Genomic DNA, 12,086 nt, shown 5'->3' on the forward strand with positions numbered 1-12,086 from the left:
GTGTGGCAGGTGTGGTGTTTGATAACCTGCCTGGGTGGAGGTGAGGCCAGAGTGAGGGATTAACAAAGGTGTATCAAAGCCCAAATGAAATGCACTGAGTTTGCCATTTGTCAAAAGCAAAAAAAAGGTCAGGTGACCTGGGCCCTGGGGTGAGGTCACGTCAGGGTAAGGGAATAACAAAAGTATATGCCCTAAGCTTGGGCCTTGGGGAGGCCAGGTGGCCCGGACCCTGAGCTGAGATGACACTGAGGTCATGTGAGGCGGCTCAGGGCAAATAAGGGCTGGCAGTTTGCCGGCTCTAATTCATTTGGGAGAAAAAGAACAATGGACCGGAGGTTCTTCACTCTCATTTCAACCAGCAGTTCTACCCTCAGCATCTCTCACTATTTATCTTTCTCGATGTTCTGCAAAAATTACAAACCGTCGCATACATCAAAATCAGGGGAATCAATGCTTCTGTACCTATTAAACGGACACAAAGACAAAGGATGGACCTTTTACTCGAACAGCTCCACAAGTTCGAATATAAAAAAATAGCAGAACACTATATTCCAGCAGTTAGCTGCCGACTTCACCCCATACTGGATGTGTAAACAGAGATTTTTTTATGAGTATTTTACTTTTACTTTATTTCACTTGGCGCCCAAGAAGTTCACTATGGCGCCCAATTGAAATATATTTTTCGCCCGTATGACGTCTCAGTGCGCCCAAATGAAATGCACTGAGTTTGCCATTTGTCATAAGCAAAAGAAGCAGAAAAAATCTTATGGTTAAATCTATAAAAAATACTTGTAGCTTCTTGGATTCGCGTACAGTACAAAAGTACTCACACTTGGACTCGAGCTCAACTGTAAAATTGAGTACTTGTAGCTACTTGTACTTGGACTCGTGATATCGCTCTGTAATCGCACTCGGACTCGAACATAAAAAATGTACGTACCTGAACCCAAGCCTGCTACACACACGCAGGCAGGAAATTATACCGGACGGAATTTTCAAGCGCCGATTGTTTCCCATCTGGCCGCCGCGCTGCGACAGGCCTGTGGTTGGATGAAAAACCCTCCCCATACACACACAGGTCACCTCTAGCCCCGCCCGTTTTCCTCGGGCGGACGGGCTGGGCATGCGTGTGTATGGCAGGCATAAGACAGACAAAGCCTCCAAGAAAATTTGCAGAAAATTTCAGCTTGGTCTGATAGATGATAGATGCTCTTTGTAAGTGTCACGTTCTTCAAGTTGGAACAAAAAATAAGCGATTCGATTACGCGTCAAACCTCAAATTCTCACAGCATTGCATTGACGCTGCAAACGAAGTGAACAGAATGCTGGGCTTCTTAAATTAAGAGAAACTTCTCATTCAGAATTAGAGATGTAACATATCAATGGTTTTACGAATTTGGACAAATCCAATTTTTATATGATCGATGATACGTTTTGAACGAGAAAAAATGGTACAAAACTTAGGTGTAGACTTCGTCTTCTATTTTAGTAAATTGCAGCATTTGCTCCTTCCCAATGCAATGAAATAGTATTTTGAAACAAAACACATATCATACATGCTATATATATATATATATATATATATATATATATATATATATATATATATATATATATATATATATATATATATATATATATATATATATATATATATATATATAGGATGACACGGTCAAATAATGCGACAAAGTGTTATTTCGTGTGACATATGGAGACAGATGACGATCAGCAACAAGTGAAGGTGAAAAGAGAAACGTCAGGTGGGCCGTTGCAAAGGCTAGCCCCTGAAAACACATGAGATTAGATCAGTCACCTGTGACATCAAGATCAAGAGAAAGAAGAGTCAGTGGGCGCCGCCAGTGTTGTTGCCTCCCATCACATGACCAGGAGGAATGGCGGCCGAGATCAAGCCTCTCCGCGGTGCCCAGCCTGCCAGGACGGCCGCCGCTGACAAGCCAGTGCTGGTGTCCAAGGTGGAGGGCAGTCCGGACGATATAAACGCTGCCTCCCTGATCAATGGCGGCGAGGGGGTCATTTCCGTCAGCGATGATAAGTGAGTCCTGCCCGTCGTCACCCACAGCCATTGCCTGACGCTTGCCTTGTCTCCTGCTTCCCTGCCTCATTTCATGATAAGTGTGTATGTACTGCAGGGACCTCAGGCTTCATCTCTATCCATTTATTTGACGCTTGCTTTCTTGCTTGTTTTCTTGCTTCTTGCTATCTTTTACTCCGTCAGCGACGATAAGTAACCCTGCCAGTCGTCACCCACAGCCATCACTTGACACTTGCCTTGTCTCTTGCTTTCCTGCCTCGTGTCATCCCCGCCAGCGATGATAAGTGTGTACTTATGTACTGCAGGAACCTCAAGCTTCATCCATATCCATTTATTTGACACTTGCTTTCTCTCTTTTGCTTTCTTGCTTGTTTTCTTGCCTTCTTTTATCTCTGCCAGTGATGATAATTATGTGTTCTGCAGGAACCTCAAGATTCATTGACATCCATTTATTCGTAACACCCACCTCTATCTTGCTGAAATATTTAGGCAGAGAGGGTTGAGGTTGTGTGTGGGTAATAATTAGGGATGGAGAAGAAAGTGGCAGACAGGCAGTACTGTTAAGTATCAGCCTTTCCTCAGCTTTGTCACAGGAGGTAGTAATGACAGCCTTGGACTGCTCCTTCCACATTACTCCCTAACAGTGCTCAGGAGCAAACATAAGCACCTTTTACATAAATTTCTTGCTTTGACACAAGAAGTCTTTGTCAATTTTCATGTCTAGTAAGTAGCATAGCCATGGTCATCCAGAGGGAGGGGGCAAGGAGGGATAGTTTCCCCCCTAATTGAAAATCTATAATTTTCCAATTCACTCATTTGCAAGTTGTAACAATTGATTTTCTTCAAAACCTCAGAAGAATGCCTGGTGCTGCAGTTAGTGGGTAACTGTGTGTGCCATTGCCTAGTGGCTCATCACATTAAGAGGAGGATCCAGCACCCTATTTTAAAAATATCGTTGAATAATACAAAAAAAATAAGCTAAACACTGGCATGACTGTCTATGGATAAGTTATCAAATGACGGCTTTATTTTTTTCAGCAAATTTAAGTGTCCTGCCAAGCCTGAGTTTAAATGCCTAATAAGTGGGCGTGGCAAGCCAGTCCTAGTGCGGGTGGCAGGAATCATTTTGTTACCTAGGTATATTATTTTCAATGAATATGATCAATTATACACATACCTATGTATTCTCATGCATCTGGCAACCTCTCCCCAGCCCACAGCAGCTTTCCTGCCTCCTGTTCAGATGAACTGCTGCTTGAGGGAATACGGTAAAATTCTAGTGCTTGCCCATACTCCCCCCTCCACCCCATACAAGCCTGGGGACCTGGTGGGAATGCAGGGTTTCAGGTGGGGGACACAAAATCCGTCGCAATCGCGTATTTTTTTAGTGGGGGGGGGGGGATAAAGACTCCCTAGATCTAGGGAAATTCCATAAATATAGGGATTTTTCCTCTCACCACCACTAAAATAAGTGTTTGCGACGAATTTGGTGTTTCCCATACGGAAACCACGCACCCACTGGATCCTCAAGCTTGTTTTGGGAGAGAAGCGTATTGAACCCACCAAACGATGCTCACCTCACCATCTGGAGGCCATCTGTGCTCACATAAACCGCCTATACCACACTCATGCCTTCTCTAGTAGGTTGTCACCTCATCGCAAGGTTTCTGTCCTCCAAGTAGAATCCGTGGTACCAAACACCACGTGATCCGTCCAACACCACGCCTTAAACAGTACTGCAGGTTCTACAGGAAGTGCAGGCTCTCGAACCTCCTGCCCAAGCTGTTCGAACACGTGAATCCTTACTGACCGCATTTTGAATCTGCTTCACGGGTTCGTATTCCCAGTATACAAGGTGGTTGTGGGTATTGACTCCGCACCTCCAGAATACGATAATACGCCTCCATATATCATAGTTAAAAAAAAAAGTACTTAGAAGTAAAGAAGCCGAATTAATCCCCTTCCCCAACGATCTTGGGGGACCCGCGTTAACTCGGGGTATTTGGGTGGGGGAGCATATTTAAACTACTCCAACCGAACTTTATGACCTGCTAACGGGGGGGCTTTGCCCCCCTCGACCCCCCTGCTAACCAAGTGGGGGCTGCACCTCCCCTGGACCCCCCCCTCTTAAAGTACCCCAACCGAACAGCTAACTGAGGGACATTGAACACAAGTAACCTGCGTTCGAACCTGCTTCACGCATTCGTACATGCTACAAGTAAGTAAATACATAGTCGTATATGACGGTTGCAAGATTCCTATGACGTAAATTACTTACCATTTAGATGCTTCATTATGATCTTATTGTTGTAACAGGGGGCTTCGCCCCCCTCGAACCCCCCTTTGGTATGGAGAGTGAGTGAAATTTCGTGGTTTCCGTACGTTGTAAAAAAAAACGAAATGTATGAAATTTCCCTATATCTAAGTAATTGTAAGGAATTTCCCTACATCTAGGGTATTTTTTAACCCCCCATAACTCAAAGACTATGCATTTGCGACGCATTTCATGTTTACCACCACATTCCCCGAAGTCTCAATGGCCCCCTAGCCAATTTTGGTTGCGAGGGGTGAGTATGGGCAAACACTAGAATAATACCGGGAATACTGCCTTGTTTACACCATGAATCTTCCTTCATGAGTTCTTGCTAAGGCATTACCGTTTAACATTGATGAGGTTTCAGGCCCCGCTCTGCTGCCAACGTAGCGCTCAGTAGGGTCATCAAAAATATAATGATATTAGCCTCAAAATGGAATCCTCAATGCACTCAAGTTTGTAATGTAGTAGTGAATGAGTGAGTCTTGATTGCTTACATGAAGGTTACTGGTGTCATTTCAATAAACTTGGCGTCATGTCAAAGGGGAAACGGCACATGGAGAAGAACCACTAAATGGCAGCTTATGGAAGGGAAAATGCAAATAATAGCCAATACTTTCAAGTTCAAGTTCAAGCTCCATGCCACAACAAGTTTCCTCACCACCACCACAACCACCAAACCAATTGTTGCATTCAAAAGTATGGTTGAAATACATGAAAGTCAAGTATACAGGATACTTTACAGTGAAATTTGCCACCCAAGTAACAGTGATAGAACACAATTTTGGCCATGACAAATCTCATTACTTGTTTGCCTCCTCTTTTCTTGCATGAAGGAAATATTTACCCACGAGTCCACACTGATGCATTCCTATGAATCCCTGGATGGAGTGTTGTAGGATATATCGTTGAATGCTCTTAAAGCTACGTTTTCATTATAATGACCTGAATAATGTACAGCACTCAGATGTTTTGGTGTAAACATAATAGTGACCATTACAACTCTGATATGTTACTAGTTTGGAACAGAAAAATGCCACTTAAGCCTCGCTGGACTCCATAATCCGCCGGATTGGATCTGGCAGAGGTTCCAAGAGGGCCACCAGATGGCAGGTCAACCCTTGGAGGAATAATACATGGAATGGCTCTCAGCGGGTTGCTCTTTACTGTGAGGTGAAGCGAGTGGGGTAGGGGGTGCCGGAGCTTAGCCGGTGGGCAGAGCCAGCAATTCCACCCAAAACATTGCATTTCTCGCTCCCAGATCATCAGCGTAAATGAGCTCGTCTGCCTTATTTCTTCCACATATCATATGTTTTTAGTTATTCAACTGCTGCAGTACATACACTAAGGATGTATGTACAGGTTTTAATAGAAAACACCAGCATTTCCTTGTCTTTATTCCATATAAGCTGAGAAGAAATGTTCAACACCCACCTTGATCCCTCACACTTCTTTAATGTAGGAGCATGTACAGCCTACTATGTAGTGTCGCAGATTTCATCAAAACTCACTACGAGTAAACAGAAGGAAGTATTGGGGCCGGTAGGAGAAAACTTACTGATACGCTTGTATGTTAGATTACACTGGGTTACAAAAAAATAAATTTTGTAAGTTGTCTAAGTTTTTTCAACTGATTTAGGACAAAATTGCACCGCTGAATTCGAAAATGACACCCGTTTCTCTCAATCAGGTCAGGTTTTTTGTGCTAAGTCGATTTTTTAAAAATCCGATCTTATAACTAAATTAATTACATTTTTGTGACATTTTCGGTTGATTTTAGTTAATATTTCTCATCCGAAATAGGTTTTTAAGATAAATGAAATCATTTTCTAACACAATTCATGAATTAAATGTTATAAAAATTAATAAGTATACATTGAATAGTAGACATTGATAAAAGTAAGTACATACATGTAAATTGGATATTAGGTCATCATTGTTCAAAATTCAGGGCATGATCTTCCGCTTCTTCAAACTCCTAGAATGCTCAGCGGTAGGGATGTCTCTCTTCAGAGTCCAACAGTAATCAGCCATCATGACTGCATCCCACCGTCCCTGATACCTGGTCTCCATCTCTTTCATGTCCTGATGGAATCTCTCCCCCTGCTCGTTGCTCTTTGATCCCAGATTCTCAGGAAACCGATCCATATGTGAGAATAAGTATTCATTTTGATGCTCATGTTGCATCCAAGGTTTCTGAAAACAGTCAGCTTATTGGTGACAAGTTCTGTGTAGTTCCTGGCCTTCTTGTTGCCAATAAAGTTCTTCACGACAAGAACAAAAGGCTTCCACACTTCCAGTTCCACTTCGTCATTGAGTATTCAAACTCTGGATCTCTGATGAGCTGAAGGAGTTGAGGACAGTCAAAGATGCCAGCTTTCAACTTCTCCATGGTCAATCCTGGAAAAGCGTGGCACAAGTAAGTGAAGCAGCCACCATCCTTGTCCAGAGCTTTGGTGAACTGTTTGATTAAGCCGAGCTTAGTGTTACCATTACCGTTACCGTTGATGAGGTTTCTGGCCCCACTCCACTGTCAGCGCAGCGCTCCACAGAGCCGTCAGCAATAATGATGTTAGCCTCAATAATAATCCTCGATATGCACTTATTCACAACGTTGTAGTGAGTGAGTGAGTCTTAATTGCTTTCATGGATAACCTACTGATGTCCTTTTAATAAACTTGGCATCATTATTGTCACTTGGCTATATTTTGGTTCGTTCTAATCACAATATCTTTCCTTTTTATAGTATCACAAATATCCATTGTTTCATTTTCCATTTATCTGATATTTCCTTTATATTATCACAATTTAATGTCCAATGATTATTTGCAACTCACTGAACATTTATCACACACAATTTATCTTCGAGTCTCAGACACCAATTAATGGACATGATCGGTTATGTTACGAATTCTCTCAATTTCAATTTGAAGAACTACACAACACTGGTCATTCGCTGAGTGGTTGATTTCAGGCTTCTTGTACCTCACACAATTTATGCATTTCCTTTCAGCCATGGAGCAGTCTCTTGATTTATGATCACCAGTGCACTTGTAACATTTTGGGGCTTCTTCATTGTTCTTGGCAGTGCAGTTGGCCTCAAGATGGCAGTATCTTTGACTTTTTTTTTTTTTTTTTTTTTTTTTTTTTTTTTTTTTACAGAAGAGGAGACTGCAAGAGCATAAAAAAAATAAAACAATATGAAAAAAAAGCCTGCTACTTACTGCTCCTAAATAGAGTAGAGTGGCCAAAAAGAGAAATCAGTTTCAGGAGGAGAGGTGTCCTGATACCCTCCTCTTGAAAGAGTTCAAGTCGTAGGCAGGAGGAAATACAGATGAGGGAAGATCGTTCCAGAGTTTACCAGCATGAGGGATGAAAGAGTGAAGATGCTGGTTAACTCTTGCATAAGGGGTTTGGACAGTATAGGGATGAGCTTGATCAGAAAGTCGTGTGAGGCGAGGCCGCAGGAGGGGGGAAGGCATGCAGTTAGCAAGTTCAGAAGAGCAGTCAGCATGAAAATATCGATAGAAGATAGAGAGGCAACATCGCGATGGAATTTAAGAGGTAGAAGACAAACAGTAAGAGGAGGAGAGCTGATGAGATGAAGAGCCTTACGCTGGAATTCTCAATCTATCTCTTCCCCCTTCCCACGAGGAAACAAGGCTTCGTGGACCAAACGGTATTCTCAGTGACGAGGAGTGTCTTTGATGCAGCGCGCGAAGCGGCGAGCGGGAAAGAAATGAACTAATTTCCTCTCTTGACGAAGAGGAGGTGAAGGCCCGATCTTCGCTAATATCTTCGCACATTCAATGCTTTATTACAACATTTTTCCATGTTGTTGTATTATTAATTGGGTATAAGAACAATTTAAATTTTCTAGGCCTTATATAAAAAGTCATACAATGCAAGAAATATTATTTTTTTCTGTTTATTCAAGACTTCACGGTTCCTATGATAATTTAAGCCAACACTGGAACGCACCTCTCAACCAGCACGCCCCGCCCTTCAGACTCAACTATTCCCAACAGTTCTCCTTTTTAAGCATTTGTAGGGCTGGCACTTCAAACCATAAGCATGAAGATTGCTGGGACAAATTTAAAAGTGACGGACTGACAGCTAGGCTTCGGCCTCCTGGCGAATGTTTCACAAGTTTGTATGAATATGTGGTGCTATGTGGTACTTCGTGCTTGGCTTCCCACAGCCAATCTCCAAACTCGTGACGTCACCTGTGGGTGGAGCTTAGCAAAGCTCAGCAATATAGATGATACCATTTTCCACCCACTGATAGGAGCTCTAAGGCTAGTTAAAAATATATTTACAAGGGAGAAATAACGAAGGGAGAAAGAGATGTCTCATGGAACAGGAGGAAAATAAAGAAAATAAAAGCAGTTTATTCTAACGAGGTCTCCTAAGCTCCGCCCACAGGTAACGGGACAATATCAGAGCGAAGCAAACATCGCCACGGGTACCAACCAATAAAACCCATCAATGTAAATTTTCTGCTACATATAGTGTATGTCACTATATCAAGCACTGCTTACATAAGTACTTGCCACACAATATTTTCCATTATAGAAATGTACCTAAAATCCATTAATGTTTCGGTTTTCGACGTTTGTTTGATTTGCAGTAGTACCAACACTACACGGAAAGATTGCTTCGAAGGAGGAAAAGAAACTAGCGTTTGATAATATCTCTTCACAGAAACACACTCTCTAAGCGACGCTTCGACGAAGAGGGAAGAGCTTCACTGAAAATTCCACCGTTGGACTCCACTCCACAGGGATAGAATCCAAAAGAGGGCAGTTTAGAAAGCATATGATTAACACATGATTGCATGGTATCTATCTCTCACAGTATACACTCCCCATTCTAGTTTTATCTTGTCATGATGTTTATGAAAGACAGGGAAGCTGTGAAAGAGAGATGGAGAGGATATTTCAAAAACTTAATGAATTGTGAAGATGGAGGTCCAGCGGTTGTAACAGCAGTAATTTTGAGTGGAGGTAGAGGAGGAGTATATAAAGAAGAAAGTATAACATGTGAAGAAGTAAATCAAGCAATAAAAAGATTAAAAAATGGAAAGGCAGTAGGAATTGATGGACTGGACAAAAGCCATCATTGTCCCAGTTTACAAGGGGAAGGACAGGACAGGGGAGTGTGGGAGCTATAGAGGTATAAGTCTGCAGAGTATACCTGGAAAGGTATATGGAAAAAAAAAAGTCCTCATGACCCTTTCCATACTGTGACGCCGACGTCTGCATCACAGATGGAAAGGTTTAAAGAACAGATCATTACCTATACAATGGTAGTTTCAGATTTCTTATATGACGTATAGTTGATGAGTTAGGCTTGAAAGAAAAAAATCTTTGGTAACCCTGCCCCCCAACACACACTAACCCGTCCACGACCGCTAGACAGAGTCAACTGAAAAGATTTTCTGTTTGCGTCACCAGTAACCCAGGAAAATTTCCCGGCAAGAAGGGTCTATCAGCTTACCTCGAGCCAACATGCGCTAGCCTGTCTACAAACCAAGTATCACACATCAATGAGAATTACAGAATTTTTGGTGAATTTTTTTGTCCGAGTGACGCGATAGTCGCATCAATAAGAAGCTGTGCTTTTTGACCAGACAATTATAGTGACGCGTATGTCACATCCACGTGCGCAATAGTGTTAATAACATGGTTTATTCTGTTAGTAATCCCCTTAACATGGCATGGGCAAGGATCATTACTCAAGGAAGATAATCCACAGCTAGTACAGAGATTTCTTATTATTGCAGATCTGTTCGCATTTGGCAGCGCCGGGATTCTGGACAGTACTGGCCTAGCGTGTGCCATTTCCTTCCTTCCATTCCCACCACTTTCCACTTCCTGGCTGAGCTGAGGTGCTTGTTTTTGGGTCTTGACAATGGAAGTGTAATTGTAAGTATCTGAAATATTGTCACAGCTAATGTGTTTATGATACATATAGCAGTATTATTTGATGTACTGTATTGCCAGTCATATTCACTATGGATGGAAATCTATTTTGTAGTATTGTAAAGAAAGCTGATAAATTGTTTTTTTTTTATTATATGATCGCAAACTTTTCTAAATGAAGTAAGTAGAATGCCCATACTAATTATCTAAGTAATTTTCTTTTTTCCATTTATCGTGTATGTCATTGATGTCTGGCACTCAAAATAGCAGGCTATAATGATGAAAATAAAAACTCATAGTTTTAATTTTCTCTCCTGTCGCATCATTGAATTATGTCAGCCATTGGACGTTAAAAGTGAGATCTTGTCCAGCTCATGTCAAACACACACCCTCAGTGGTTTTGTAACCTTTGAGTGAATACCATATTTCTCATTATATGTGGTAGGAATGCACTTATCCTCTCAAAAGTCTTCCTAAAATCAACATGCATCCTATATCCTGAAGGTTAGATTTGCCTTCTCATAGGGGTTAGAGGTAACCAGTTCTAGACTAATACCTAAACACCCATGTTTAATGCAGTAGTCCTGAGATAACTTCAAAATGAAATACGTAATTTTTCAATCACTGCTGAGTGGCCTAAGATACTCACATGCTGTCATGAAGACCACTTATCAACCCGGACTCTAGATTCTCTCTAAAGAGACGATCAAAGATGAGTTACAGGGGGTAGCTTGAGCCAAGCAAGATGGCACCGCTATAAACAATTGCCTGCACCATGATGGGCTGGGACCAACCATCAGGCCCCACCAAGAAAACCTACCGGTGCCATAAGCAGAAATTTAAAAAAAAAATGCAGCTCTCGACCACCGCAGTTGCACTGTGCTAACTGCAGACCACTATTCTTTACTCTTCTTTTTTTGCAGCTCCAGATGAGCTGCCACCACTGTTGATCGAGACCATAGGTCCTGAAGAGAGGAATTGTTGTATTGGTGTCAGCTGTTTTAGGGTTGGATAGAGTACTATGTGTGAACTATCATCTGCTTGTTCTTTGGTGCAATCAAGCAACTTGATCCTTGGAAGGATTCTCTGAGAAACTTGTTTATGCATTTCAAAGACAGTAGTGGTATAAATATTGTAAAGGTAAAGTTGGGGGCATACATTATAGCTGCTCATGGCCTCAGTGCTCATCTCCGTCACATTGGTCACATGGTGGGTAAGACTCCATTAGCCCAGGACACAGGGCACATATGACATTTGGGTTTCCACAGTGTACCTTCCCCAGGTATCCCCAGGTACTCATTTACTGACCGGTCTGAAAGGGACGATGAACATCTGGGTGAGTTGCACACTGACTGCCCGGACCGAGATCCCAACCCAGGCCTGCGGATTCATAGCTAGGCATATTAACCACAGCAACACCGAGTGAATCCTAGTAATCTTAAGCCTTCCCCCTGGACTCTGATGCTTCTTAATGAAAGTATAAAGACTTAAGCTCATTTTTAAGAACCATTAATTAACCTCGTGGGGTAAGTCTTCTTGGGCCACCAGGTTGTGATTTGGTTGTAAGCAAAGCTACACTGCTGCCATCTTTGAAATGCCACACCCATTTCCTCATAGAATGCTCCCAGGGATCAGTTTCCTCACAATTTCCTTTGTTTGGTGCCCAGCCTTGTATAATCCAATGCTATGTGCCATGGTTTCAGACTTTGTTCCTATAATAACTGGCAGAAGCTTCAGATCAGAGCAGTTTGCCACTGACTTGAGAAAAGTGCAGAAACAACTGACACATTCA

At 42.2% G+C, this 12,086-nt stretch overlaps 1 protein-coding gene across 7 annotated transcripts in view; it reads left to right on the plus strand.

The window, feature by feature from the left end:
- Positions 1 to 1,798: 1,798 nt before the first annotated feature.
- LOC126995355 (WD repeat and FYVE domain-containing protein 2-like) overlaps positions 1,799 to 12,086 on the plus strand; it is a 53,228-nt gene continuing 42,940 nt past the window's right edge. For 3 of the 7 annotated variants that reach the window (XR_007750218.1, XM_050854859.1, XM_050854851.1), the window contains exons 1-2: positions 1,802 to 2,056; positions 10,156 to 10,297. Coding sequence is in view for 6 of the 7 variants with exons in the window: in XM_050854859.1 (XP_050710816.1) it covers positions 1,896 to 2,056; positions 10,156 to 10,297 (303 nt within the window). In the remaining variant the exon portion in view is untranslated. Of the gene's footprint in view, positions 2,057 to 10,155; positions 10,298 to 12,086 lie in introns of all 7 variants that reach the window. The other 4 variants (XM_050854836.1, XM_050854880.1, XM_050854844.1 and 1 more) reach the window with 3 other exon arrangements.

The sequence above is a fragment of the Eriocheir sinensis genome, chromosome 1 (assembly GCF_024679095.1).
Source record: "Eriocheir sinensis breed Jianghai 21 chromosome 1, ASM2467909v1, whole genome shotgun sequence".
In the NCBI taxonomy this organism is placed as follows: domain Eukaryota; kingdom Metazoa; phylum Arthropoda; class Malacostraca; order Decapoda; family Varunidae; genus Eriocheir; species Eriocheir sinensis.